Source organism: Schistosoma mansoni, chromosome W (genome assembly GCF_000237925.1).
Source record: "Schistosoma mansoni strain Puerto Rico chromosome W, complete genome".
Taxonomy (NCBI): domain Eukaryota; kingdom Metazoa; phylum Platyhelminthes; class Trematoda; order Strigeidida; family Schistosomatidae; genus Schistosoma; species Schistosoma mansoni.
The window spans coordinates 13,724,967-13,739,901 of NC_031502.1; the positions used below are offsets into that span (position 1 = coordinate 13,724,967).

The window sequence follows — 14,935 nt, forward strand, 5'->3', positions numbered from 1 at the left end:
ATGGTAAACCAGGGAGACCGGTCAAGGACAAAGAAGGCAAGCCAATCACTGACATTCGATAACAGAGCAACATATGTGTAGGACCCGTAGGGAAATCTTGAATAGGTCAACTCCATTGAATCCACCGGACATCAAAGCAGAACACACACCCTCCTACAGATGTCATTTCACCAACGATCGGAGAAATCAGGATGACCATCAGACAAATCAAGAGTGGGAAAGCAGATGGACCTGACAATATACCAGCTGAAGCTGTTAAGTCAGATATAGAAGTAACAGCAATTATGCTTCACCGTCTATTCAGTAAGATTTAGGAGGAGGAACAAGTGTCGACGGACTGGAAAAAAGAACAACTCATCAAGATACCAAAGAAAAGAGATCTGAGCAATTGTGAGAATTACAGAGGCATCAGTTTGTTATCAGTACCAGGAAAAGTCTTCAACAGAGTGCTGCTGAATCGGATGAAAGACGCAGTAGACGCCGAACTTCGGGATCAACAGGCTGGATTCCGTAAGGATAGATCGTGCACAGACCAGATTGCGACACTACAGATCATCGTAGAACAATCAGTTGAGTGGAACTCATCACTATACGTCAACTTCATTGACTATGAGAAGGCGTTTGGCAGTGTGGACAGGAGAACATTATGGAAACTTCTTCGACACTATGGAGTTCATGAAAAGATTGTCAACATTATCCAAAACTCATACGATGGACTACAGTGCAAAGTCGTGCATAGAGGACAGCTGACAGATGCATTTCCAGTAAGGACCGGAGTCAGACAAGGCTGTTTAGTCCCCCCTTCCTCTTTCTTATGATGATTGACTGGAATATGAAAACCTCGACATCTGAGGGGAAGCATGGAATACAATGGACAGCTTAGAACCAATTAGATGATTTGGACTTCGCAGATGACCTAGCCCTCCTCTCTCATACACACAGAACAAATGCAGATGAAGACAGCAAATGTAGCAGCAGCCTCTGCATCGATAGGCCTCCACATTCACAAAAGAAAAAGCAAAATTCTCAAATGCAACACGGAGAACACCAACCCAATCACACTTGATGGCGAAACTCTGGAAGAGGTGGAAACATTCACGTACCTGGGGAGCATCGTTGATAAACAAGGAGGATCGGATGCAGATGTAAATGCGAGGATTGGCAAAGCAAGGGCAGCATTTCTACAGTTGAAGAACATATGGAACTCAAAACAACTCTCAACCAATTTCAAGGTCAGAATCTTTAATACGAACGTGAAGACAGTCCTACTGTATGGAGCTGAAACGTGGAGAACTACTACGACCATCATCAGGAAGGTACAAGTATTTATAAATAGTTGTCTACACAAAATACTCAACATCCATTGGCCGGATACTATCAGCAACAACGTTTTATAGGAGAGGACAAACCAGCTTCCAGCTGAAGAGGAAATTAGGAAGACGTTGGAAGTGGATCGGACATACATTAAGGAAATCACCAATGTGCATCACGACTCAATCCCTAACTTGGAATCCGGAAGGGAAGCGGAAAAGAGGAAGGCCAAAGAACACACTACGCCGGGAAATAGAAGCAGATATGAAAAGGATGAATGAGAACTTGAAAGGATTGCCCAGAACAGGGCTGGATGAAGAATGCTGGTGTACGGCCTATGCTCTTCCACGAGGGGTAACAGGCGTAAGTAAGTACGTAAAACGTATATTACTAACTAGTACTAAATGATAAAACTAATATGTAAGATAGAATGCTGGCTGACTGCTTTGTGGAGTACAACCATGTCGGTAGAAGATGAAATATATAAAGCTTCGAATACTGAAATGCAAAGTTGCTCAGATATTGTATTTTTAGTAGTCAAGTCTCGACACTCCGTTTATTTAAATAGGCGAGCCTAGTATTCTCTATTGTGTAGACCTTGTATGTATATGAATATTAAATCACAAAGTTTTGATTATCATAATGGAAATGCTCTCTGATTGTAACACAATGTGTATCAGTTATCCTAAAATAACACCCCAGAAGTCATTTATCTAAAACAATGTTATGCAACTTACAGATTAAGAATCATATGTGTTCTCATTGCTTTTTTATACTGTTCTCTTCTCCTATCATATTTCTAATCATTAAAAACAAATTAGTGTTCAATAATAAAGAAATACAATTGTTCTATGAAACTAACATTTCAATCAAAATCTCATGGGTAAGATTTCACAGATAACACATGTATTTCCCTATGTTCAGAATCCGTATCTACATTTTAAAGGTATTAAAATCAGATTAACCAACTAAATATATCATTGGCTTTTACTTATTATTTGGTTTGCGTTTAATCTCAATTTATAGCATCATCCAGCAATCAGTTCATTGCTGGATCTATTCAAACTTCAATCTTATCCAATGGTGACTAATGATACTGTTATATCTTGTGGCCGAGTGGATGCCTAGTTATTGTATGACGTGATAAGACCGCCAACCAGAGAGCAGCGAATTATCGATTAAAACAGTGACACACGAAAACCGTACGAGCAGTCTAGAGTACATATCGGTCCTGCTTTCTGCCTAGCCCAGCCAGTTAAGTCCAGAACACCAATAACAGCCTCTGTAGTATGAATCGTTGAGTTTATATACCAAACAGACTGACCACAACGTACCAATAAAATAGGAAACAACATTTGTACAAGAGTAGCCGAATGTGGCTGTGAATAGGGGGAGCAGTAATTAATAGACCGGGTATAACTCAGGAATAGTAAATCGTACAATAATAGTCTAAGGGTCAAAATAAAGCTCACAATGAAAGGAACATGAATATGAGTAGTTTAATTATTTAGCAAATATACGATAGAAATTATATGCATAATATTGGTTCATAAATGGATCCCAAAGTTACCATTCACTATTGTTATCGGGGCATAACAGATACAAAGTTAAGAAATATGATTTTCTTCTATAATATAGTTAAACATAATTTATAAGTAGTAGTGTGAAACTTTTTCACAATAGTTTATTATTTCAAAACATGTAACAAGATACATTAAATTCCCTATGAACTATTTATAAAACAATGTTCTCTGATTTTCTTGCCAAGTTAATTTAAGTTTTTTTTTATCAAAACTAATGAATTATATTACTTCCTTTAGTTTTACAAAAAATAGTTGTCTATTCAAAATCACCTGATAAATTCATTAGGTCATAGAAATTAATGTACTTTTTTTGTTTTTATATCACTGACCTATGAACAAAAAGTAGTTTTGTAATGAATTCTTTAATAAACCATATTAATGTTTATGTTATATAGGTGTGTATGAAAATGCAAAACCTTTTTTATTTTGTTTTTGTTTGTTTGTTTTAAATATCTTATTTTGTTAAGACTTCTTGTTTAAATAAAACTATTAAAGTGAATTGATTATATTAATGTTCTTTCTAGTTTGTTTGTTTTTTTATTTAGTAAACCATAAAGAATTTAGTCAAGTATTACTTTCCTTTAAAGATGTTATTCACGAGTTGTACAATCATCCATACAGAATATTTCTCATTTTATGAACATAAAAAAAATATTAATTACTGAATTATTATAAATAAAATTTAGATCTAAATAAATTTTGATTAAATACAATAACATTCTTAAAGATAGATAGTGGCTAGCAGTGGAATCGAGGACGCGCGTTTCGTCCTGGATTCCACTGCTAGCCCACTATCCATCTTTGCTTACCATGCTTGTGAATTAAGGCTATATCGAGGCAATACACACAGTATGCCAATTAGAGACTGACCAGTTGCAGTCCTAACACATCGATGGGAAGATTCAAACAAACAATACTAAATGAATTTAAATAACATTCTTATGTAAAATAATATCACTATCCCAAACGATTTTAGTCCGCAATGAATACCATCTACAAGAAATTATGAAATTTGCCGATGAAATAGTATTAGGTTGCTAAATTCTGGATATTATTTGTGAACTATAAGTTCGGTAATATATAATAGAAGACTGATTATTACACTTTCTGAGAGATCACCTCTACATCTACTAGACTCTAAATAATTTCCAGTGTCAATCGACCAGTTAAATTCCTTGTAGTCGTACATATGGCTTGTTCTCATAGACTAGCTCGCTTATGCACTAAAGAAAATGAGATATTTAGCTCAGTTCTAAATAATTTAATTGCTCTTGATAACTTGATGAATTTGTATACTAACATAGATATTATTTATACTTAGTCCCATGAAACCCCAAACAATGTATAGTCGTGAGATGTTTTTAAACTGATGATCCATATTTGCTGTTACACTTGGAGTAAATGTAGTCATAAATTAATATGTATTAATTTCGAAGTTATTAAGGAAGGAACCAAACATAAGATTCTGTAGTTCCTGTTTATGTAGAGACTCTTTGAAACTCGAATTGTAAACAAGATTAATACAGGTTTCTTTTTTTTCCAAATTCCACATACTTTGAACGCAATCGCCAGTGACTTTAAAGTTAAGTATTTGATACCAATACATTTCTCAGGTTGATTTTCCGCTCAAAATCGCGTACTTATTAGCTGCTCTCTTGTCCTTACTAAACAAACCTCATCAGTGTTTCGCAGGACCATTATTCTACTTCTACTTTCTCACAACTGGCTGAACTTGCTTTGTGCCATTCTGACTGTTGTTTGAGAACCCAAAGACAGCATAGGTAGTAAACAGATCAAATCTATGTATTTTTGGACATTTCATAAATATAAGCATTTAATACTATCGTAAATAAGTTATTGTAATATTGATGTAGAATCTACACGTATTATTATGATATTGTTTCTTTTTATTTTGTAAACGCACTGCATAAGTGACATTATTAATCTTAGGTCATTAGTAAATTGGTCTCATAAAACTTACTGAACAATCAATTACAAGTTCAATTGAGTTATAGTTTATCCAAAATTTTATTACTAATCAATGCGCAAACAAATATATCTTGTGCTCACTAATGAGTAGCTTCAAGATGAGATTCTTGTCGTTGTAGTCAGAAGCTGTGGACTGATGTAGTTCAACTATATTGAACAAGACACAGTTATCCACTACAGGCATTATGAAGACGGTCGTACAATTATGTGAATCGACCCGAGTTAGACATATATATACCGCCAGATTTTATTTTACTGGTCAAGGGGTCATGTGTTCACGTTCGGGATCGAAAGTCCTAGGTCCGATATCCGGGTGCGCAATTGTGTATGCACACTATCAAGGTATCCTACATTAGGACAAAATAGCCGTTTAATGCTTCCTGGTTTTCAGTGGTGCTTTAACTAAGATCAGCTCATGATTTAATCTATAAAATGTTGACAATTCCCACAAAGCCCATACGCCATAAGAAGTAAGTCTATTGACAAATAACTACAATCTATCCCCCATTGCTAAATGTATTTATATCTGCTCGTCTTTTCTCAATTGAGTAGACTTCTGTATCTTTGAGTGTTTTTTTGATTGAGAAAATCGCGTTGTGGCTAGCTAGGAAAGGCCAATTGTGTGTAAGCTCTTCAAGAAATCTGGGCTTGTTTTAGTTCGAATCCCTGTTTGCGATTTATTAAATGACAATTGCAAGTCGACATCAAAAAAATTTATTTCATCAAACATTGCATGATCATGTAGGGTATTAACGATACTGTAGTCTCAAGTGAAGTGACTTAAGTGACAGAGCTTCATCTGCTATCACAACTAGGTATCAATCGAAATTGAATTGGAAACTGGTTGTTAACTCGCTGTAAGGAATAGATGAGCATTTATATTGTACTTACAATAAGTTGTGAAGGCAGTAAGTAAATCCAGCTGTAGTTCTAATGTGTTTGTGGGTTTCTTATATACGCCTAACATCCATTAGTCATTCTCAGTGCACTGAGGATATTGCAAAGTAATTATGTGATCTGTGTAATGAAAACCATGAGACCTACTACAGCATAAAGACACTAAACCGTATCTTTGTACAGTGGGTCGCACTATATATTTGAAAATCCTGTACAAAAAACTATATCAAATCTTCCCCTAAATACTCGCTACCTCGTCTCACACAAATTGCAAGGCGTACAATAAACTGATCCAACAAGAGCAAACTGAATTTTTCCTATGTTATCAGTGTGTCGGTCATATATATAAAGCCATTAATAATAATAATAATTCACTCTTAACAGGAAATGTTAGGCACATTTTAGACAAGCAGTAGTTTTTTTATTGCTATCTCACCTACCTTCCATTGGTTGTACGAAATTATGCTATGGAATTGTGTTAGAGAGAATTTCATTGACAGTATATTGAAAGTTCAATGTGCAAAGTATTTTAGTGAAATATCACGAAATTACATGTCTACACTACTTTAAACCATCAGTACAGCTAAAAAAAATGTCTTCAGATTTCTCCATCTACAATATTTTGGAGATAATCATGAAGGGTGCGCAAACCTGTTAGTTGAAGACTTTCAAGAAACGACCAGTTACATGAATTTTATACGATGCCGTACAAACTACTTAAATCGTATTTAATTAGTCAGGTTCAGCGTTTATAGGCAGAGCATGTGCTTTGCATCACAAAAATGTCAAGTATATATACAGCCGATTGGTTGATATATTTTGGATATAATTTTATAGCTGACAGATTCGTAGCAAACAAAGCCCACCGTTATATGGCTAGACCAAAGTTAGAGCTATTAACTGTTGCTATATTCGACTTTTTGACGTTAAATGACCAATAAAAGTATTATTATATCTACCTCGAAGCTCGGTACCCAAATGTTACAATTGGTAGGAAATACATCGAGAGTTATAGGAACATTTCTAGCGACAATGAAATCTCCATTAGGGATTTATGTTAAACATTGAAAATACACTAAAAGAGAACATTATTGCGGATATGATTATCGTCAAATAATGGAAATGGATTTTAGTGTGGTCGCCATTAACGACACAGAAACACACTAGTTGATTATTAATCCACGCTAGTTTGTGAGTTTAATGTTGAAAGTTTCATGAAAGATCGCCAACTAGATATAGTTTTTTAGGAATCGAGTTACATTGTTTGAAACATTTATGACATTTTGAAGTATAGGTAAACGAAAATATACTCTTATGTGAGATTCAAAAACCCGATGCACCAAAACAAACTACCCATAATGGTTATAACCATCTGTTGGGGATGTTAGATCCCCAGAACTCATTTGATAAATGTCTTATTTTTATAATTCCATTTTAAAAATTTGAATTCCTTGTTTTCGCGCCGAAAGCACCAATTTTCATCTTTATGTCGTATTTCCCACTTGGGAAGATCTTAAACGCTATCGGTTCGTTGTATCTTTTAGTATGGTATTTTGTAACGCTTCCCAATGAGATTTTTATGCTGTATATATACGCTTAAGTTGTGCTTCTTGTTCTTTGTTTCCTGGCTGCTTGTGGAACATATTTCCCCCTTCTGAACTTGGACTTCTCTCTCTAGTCAGCGGGGTTGGGACGTACCGGAATAGCTAGCTTGTTGTTCATCGTGTCACAGTCTTCGTTCCGTTCTCAGATTAGGTGAACTCGTAATCGCTTCAAACATAGCACCATCCTAAACTGTTGACAGCAGTTAAAGTAGTATCTGGTACGAACTTGCTTAGTTTCAAGTTGCCATGCTTGACATCAGTAAACTAAAAGGAAATAACTTTAAGCAACGGAGAGGATAAAAGGAATTCAGAAACTTTAGTGTAATTCAGACTGAAGATGACATATTGTGAAAAGGACCGGTATTTATGGGAAATCCCGGTGTTTTGAAGAATCAACCACTAAGGGTATAGATTTTGAAGTGTTAGATCCTATTTACCCAAGTGCTTTAAAAGTACTGAAATGTTAATTGGAATTTTTTTGAGTGGTTGCAGTTGAATTTTGTGGGAATCTTTTATTGTTCCAACAGAAGCTCTCGTTTGCAGACAATAACAAAGCTGTATTACCTGAAAGCCCGACTGGTAACCACAAACATGAATGTCAGAAAGGAGATTTATTTTCACTATACAGGATTACAAATAACTAAGTAACATCAAGTTTTCTACGCTTATTAGTTACAGATGTTTCTTTGCATTCTGGTGAATTTTCTGAATTAGATGAGGGATAATTATACATTCTTTCTACGGCTTGTTCATTTTTTGAATACGGTAAATTGTGGGACTGATATACAATTGTGTCTACGATTCTGCCTAGAGTATAGAAGTTTGAAGATGTGAGTTCGAGCAGTCTAGTAACTTTCGCAAATCCACGAATTTTCACCAGTTCCTCAGCAGTATATGTGTCTGTCGAAAAAAAAATGCAATGAGAATTTAAAATGTAAGGCTTGAAGTTCTAAAGCGTGTACAATAGCGTTAGCTACAATTTGAAACTTATATGGTCCACGCTAGTTACCTTACTAAGGTGTTTGAAGGTAAGTAATGAATTATCCGAGTGGTGACCACAAATATTAATTTGTTAAGAATGATAATTATTTCAGTAATATTGATCATTAACGGCTGATCAATATTAAAATTTTGATAGCCTCTTTAGCTATTGTCAATAACTAGCAAATAAAAATCCACATAAGTCTATAAAACTAAATCACCGACTCGGTGACAAACGGAATCAGAATTAACATACATATTCGCAGTTAGCAACTTCAGAATTCGATCTTTTGAACTAATATACGTGAATAAACAATAACTATGGCTTTTAACTACATATTGCTATAGTTTGTTAAAGTGAGATCTCCCCTAGATAAAAGGATTATTTTTAACTGGACTGTACCTTCCATAATGTATCATTCTCTTTCACTTCATTTACATTTTAACGACACTTTTTACTGCCGACTTTGACAAGCACACGTTGCAACTATCAGAGTAGATAAATACGGATGCAGATATATTCACCAACAACTACAGCTTGGCTGTTTTACAATAAGTCTTCAGATCACTTTTTGAAAGTGGAGTTAATAATTACGATTCACAAAATTTCCGAAGTAGAGAATGCAATCCATTCAAGTAAGCTTATTTTCTAAGAGATTTGCTAAATATCTGATGGAAAACAATAAATAGTATGGTATTGAGAAGTTAATGAAGCTCAAAAGCTTCTTGTTCAGTTTAATATGTTGCTAAGATCAAAGAATTTAAGTAATAAAGTTATCGAAAATTCAATCTTATTTGTTCTGTATTACACAGTAAGTTTTAGTTTACAATCTCTTAAACAATCAATATAAGTTATAAAACTAATGATAATATAAACTATTAAAAAGAACTGTCTTAAAATGAGAACTTACTTAATATACAGTGATATAGTTCTAAGCAGACTGCAGATGAATCTTTACGCCAAATATTGTTGTAAATAAATCCAAAAATGTATTCTAACTGACGATTATCTCTACCCGCAATCGCGGCAACTAACGTATCTCTTCTTATTAATTCTCGTATAACAGCAAGTGCTAAGTTTAAACAATATTGAGGAGTAGGAATGATTTTTCTTTTAAAATGACGCGTCCATGATCGATAGGTTAAAGCTAACGTTAACGCACGAGAGTGACTAAAACGTCTAAGTAGAATATCAACTCGATTATATGTATTTGTCAGGGTTTGAGAGTAGAACGACTGACCACTGCGTGATATTTCCGTTCTCTGATATTATTGTAAATATAAAAGGAATTCAAGTTATTAGAATTAGTCTTTAAAAGTTCAAAGGCTATTTGTAAATCTGAGTCGGCTTCCGGAGAACTCCAACAGAGCCTCCAGAGGCCCATAAAGAGCCCCAGCCAATCAGAGCACGATTGAACATTCTAGAGTTCCAACGTGGCGTGATACTATTGGTCGGTATCATATGTCGTTAATGGATTGGCTGAAATAGGATGTTGATTTAACATACGCTAACATCTATAAATACCTATGATTTTCTGTAACAAGTTTGAACCTTGCAGTAAAGTGTTTCTCTCATATTCCAGTCTTCTCTCTGGTGTTCAAGTCGGTGAATAGTTCTAGTCTGAGGTTACGGAACTAGCTTAGGATCTGAATATAGCGTTCAACTTACAAGACGTATCAAAATCAAATGTTAATAAAAGGAAATACGAGTTATGGATATAAACAACTTGCATTTTATGGTAAATACTGCAGGACAATGTAAGCGATTTGTCTCATTTTTATTTACTTAGGCACACAAAATCTGGTACAACCAGTAACTAAAAAAATAGAATGCACTACATAGAATGAAGAAATAACATTGTAAAGATAAAAAGAGAGAGAGAGAGGAAGTATACTTGAAAGAGGAAGATAAATAAATAAATGCAGTAAACAAGGAAAATATATAATAGAAGATACAGTCCAGTTAACTTTACAATAGAAGATTCCGCGAGAAAAAATGGCGCATGAACATCTAACTTTGCTCCAATGCTATGTGGATCAGATTTCTAGATCAAAGACAAAAGGGGTAGCCCACTGAGAAAACAACCTGCTTCTGTTTAGACTTCGAGTTAGTATCCAGGTTCACATACTAATATGATCACTACTGACGAAGAATTACTTCGCGGTCTCTCTCGCCATTCATACAAACGATATATACTATTTATTAAGAATATCTCCTTTGAAGACACTTGTCATACAAGAATTATCAACGACAAAATCCCCGACAGAAATTTTTCCTAAAGATTCGTTTGATTTTTTACTTTAATTTTTACTACTTTGACTCTTCTATTTACTTAATGTCTGTATTCATAACTAAATATACTAACTTATCTAGTAACTCGGTCATATTCTCGACAATATGTCAAATGCGACTTATAATAATCAATGGATTTTAAAGATAACAGATTTCTAAAAACAGGCAAGGAAGATCTTATTGCTACTTTGAACGAGAAATATAGCGCTAACACGATTTAAGACTTGGAACTGAAATCTTTGGAAATTGTTTAAGAAAATTCAAATGAAACAATGGTATCAATAGCTTACTTGATGAATTAAAGGGACATGTGGCCTTGCAGTTGTTTTAGATTTTTCAGGTGAAAACCAGTCCGTGGGAGCACGGCGAGAACCAGTTAATGGTACTTCTAGCCATTCGTTCATTTTCATTGACATAAAGCGATCGCCTTTATTTGGCTTTGAAAACTGAGACAATATACTCATACACGGATCCTCTGTGTCACTAGAAGATGCTTTGTTTTGCCCCTCAGATGAAGCCGAGACAAATGTGTCTATTTTCGGGTCGTAGTGTTTGATTTTAACGAAGCCATGTTCTCCTCCTATTATAAGACTTCCACACTTTGGCTACGATATTAAAATAACAGGAACAGAAAAATGAGTTATCCGACCTAGTACAAAATTTTAAGTGATGAAGCTTTATTCGGGAAAATACTGAGTAAAGAGTACTAAGCAGGTTATTGTCAGATAGTATAAATGTAAATTATACAGAAAAGGACTCAAAAATGAGTAACTGATATATAAAATCAAGTAAAGACGTTATATTGTGTATTTCATCCACAGAAATTGAAAAGGCGAAATTCTCTGATGAAATAGATATGATTAGAAATGCAGTTCATCGGTAGAGTTACACTATTTTACCAGCAAAATTTAGATAACTCATAATATCACTAAACAAAAACCTAGTAGAGCTGGTATAAAAGATCCGGGTGAGTCCAATGATTTATATCTTTAAGAACGAACCCGAATATCATAACGTATGGGAAAAAACCTTTAGTTTAGGCATAGGAAGAAATACTTCTTAAGACATTTTGTTGGCTATGTTGATACAGATCGATTTTCAGATCATCAAATGCGTAAATTAAAACACTATTGTTAATCCTCCTACTTCAATGATAATGGATGGAACAGAACAGAAGTAGAACGGTACAAAATCACAATTAGCAAAAAAGTAAACTACCGTGACACCTATAGCAGTCAATGGCGATGAACATTGGAGCTGATACAATTCTTTACCATCCAGCAAACTGGTGAACTTTACGAGCTTGTCTAGCGAAACAGACAAAAGAACTTCTTCATCTGTAATGGGATGTTGCTCAATGAATAAACCAGTAATAACTTTGTAATGAAGATGTAAGTCTTGACTTGTTCCATAGTCATGAAATTTCTGAGCAGAGAAGTCCCAGGACTGTACAACTGAACCAGCAGCAACAGCCAGAATTTTATCTGTCTTGTTAAGAGCAAGAGCAGAGACGGCAGACGGAAATTTGATTCTTTGAACAGGCTTTGGCTTTAAGTGGAATTAAAACAGTAAATTGTAAAAACAACTCAAGTTCATATACACTGTCTAGTAGAGTTAAATTATTATGATTCCTATTTAAATGCGAAGCCCAGTGCAAAGTTCCCGTTACTTTAACGAAAAAAGTAAAAACAAAGTGTGAACTTCGAATAACATAGCCGGTTCTATGGAGAAATAGAAAACTCAAGATTGTTTTCCACCGAAATTCTTGACTTATTTTCTATCAACCCTGTATTATCACTACTAGTATTAGAGCGGTGCTTTTTGATGGGACTTGTTCTTATCCAATGATAGTGGTTGTTCCTAAAAACCTTAAAAATTCAAAAGCCTATCACAAGTATATTTTTGGTACTTTTGAAACCAACGGCTAAAATTAACACAGGTTTACTTCGACTTTTTCATTTAATCGTTTTGGCAGCATTTCATAGAGTTTTGGATAAATCCTTGTAGATGTAATAGCTATATACGCGTCGGTAGTAGAAATACGAGCGTATTTCACTATTTTATAACTCACTGATTGGGGACTAGTATCTATACGTATATCGCACCGCTTATATTACCGACGTGAGAATTATCTTAAAATTAATTGCATCTCATGCTCACCCTGCATACTAAATCGTTGGAAGTAACAAAGTAATTGGTGCATCTGTGTAGCTCTGTTATTAGTAGCGAGTTCACACAAAATAAATCAACGAGATCAATATCGAATAAGGCTATTTTTCAAGCTGATACGTAACTCACCAGAATATAAAGCACTTATGTGTTATGTCTTAACAAGAACATTTCAATAAAATTAAACCTAAAATAAAACGATTCAGCTTGTTTAAGTCTATCCATGACTTCATCCATAGCTTTTAGAAAATGAGAACAATAAAATATCTCTATCTCCAATAAAATGAGTTTAAAACCAATCTAGGCACAAAAGGATGAATTCACTTATTTTTCTAACTTCACTATGACTGAAGTTTAATCTTAGGAGTACCTACAGGGTGCAGTTGTTATCGCTCATATTAAATATATGGATCTATTATCCGTATCCACACAAATGTGACAGTCTAATCTCTAAATTACTATAAACGAACTTTATTTTCTCAATTTCAATGTTTAAATATTTAACAACCTAGATTTCAGGGAATTTTTTACAAGCTGCTTGAGTGCTTTTTATGTCCTATTATGGTCTTGAAAAGATAATACTCTATTATGCACAGAAACCTCATTTCCGTGGATTGATCTAAACGAATATCAACTCTACTTTGAACAAGATAACGATGTCACGAAAACTGGGAATTTTCCGAAGTTTTAGTGACTGAACAACAAGATTTAACTGCATATAAGAGCCTTACCTCGCGCATATCGTAAATGGCAACATTTCCATTAAGGTCACCAATGCATAAGAGATTATTGTCGACTCTCCCTGTTACCATACCACGAGCAACTTCGCTTCCATTGCAAACCGCATAACGTCCTAATGGAGAACCCAGTGTGACGTCCCAAATTCGAACATTTGCATCTGATCCAAGACTAGCTGCGCGTAACCCGTCATAAAAAAATGAAGCCGTTGAAATCGAACTACGAAGTTACAAAAAATGGTCAGGCATACCCCTGGTGTGCTTTCATCTTCCGAAGATGAAACTTGTTTTTGTCCGTAGTGCAGATACGCAGAGTTCCGCCTTCTTCACCCACAATAACAAGTTTCCCATCATTTCTAAGATTACAACAAACTACTCGAGCTGAAAATCCGCTCAATTTACGGAAACGCTTGTCACTAGCACATTTGTAAAGATTCACCTAGAACACTCTACAAGAAAATCAAAAGTCACGTACATTATATCCATCTGGAAGACCATACTTGTAAGGAGGTATTACGGAAATTGCAACCGATTTAACGCGATGCACAAGTTGTAACGGCTTTCCATTCTACAAGTTGATTCATCACGTTCTCAAACTAACTTTATAACTGTCCCAAACATTTATAGCTTCCTTTTTCTGTACATACGGAGCTAATATACTATGAGTTGAGGGCATCATGATTCGCCTAGGAGTAACGCATTAATTAGATACTGCGGTTCAAATAGTTCAAATATTTGTGGGAGAAATAAACGTTTTACCTCAATAGACTCCCATATTTATTAATATTAATGGCTTTACTCAATATTTTGTTTCTGGAACAATATAAAATTTTCAGTAAAAAGTGCTTTGGCAATTTTTTAACAAAACAGGTGAAAAAACCGATAGCTACAAACATATATACAGAAATTAAGTAAATAAGCCACCTGGAATCAAATGAAATGGTTTTCAGAGAATATTTGAATCTGTACATTTCTTGATTAGAAACATACTTAGGAATACAGGTTGGTGACCAAGTTCAAATTGTTCAAATGACTGTAGTGACCGGCCAGTCTCGATAAGAACACGATTGGAATAACAGAAACAATTATTATTATTGTAACCAATTGTACCAGAGATTGTTTTACTGTATTTGTTTAACTGTATCAGACTCACTTCTTGTTTCGCCATCCGCCTTGTTTGGTTCGAACTTTCTCACGCACTGCACATTTCGCCTGTACCCTTTGGCACGTCTCGGTATTATTTCGATACCACGAGATCGCCAATAAATATACTTGATCTGGATTAATAAAGCCTTCTGATTTACGAGTTATCGAAGGAACCAAGTCGTTTTCGGGCGCGTAATCGAATAGTAGTGGCGATCATAGTCCGTC

At 34.9% G+C, this 14,935-nt stretch overlaps 1 protein-coding gene across 1 annotated transcript; it reads right to left on the reverse strand.

Annotated features, from left to right (window-relative positions):
• Window positions 1-7,976: 7,976 nt before the first annotated feature.
• Smp_045070 (hypothetical protein) lies at window positions 7,977-14,242 on the reverse strand. The gene is made up of 8 exons (XM_018788633.1): window positions 14,166-14,242; window positions 14,040-14,132; window positions 13,816-14,003; window positions 13,559-13,784; window positions 11,877-12,206; window positions 10,949-11,263; window positions 9,277-9,628; window positions 7,977-8,284 (listed from the first exon to the last, which is right to left on the reverse strand). Exons 1-8 carry the CDS (start codon window positions 14,238-14,240, stop codon window positions 8,025-8,027), a joined length of 1,839 nt encoding a protein of 612 aa, XP_018654156.1. The 5' UTR covers window positions 14,241-14,242; the 3' UTR covers window positions 7,977-8,024.
• Window positions 14,243-14,935: the final 693 nt, after the last annotated feature.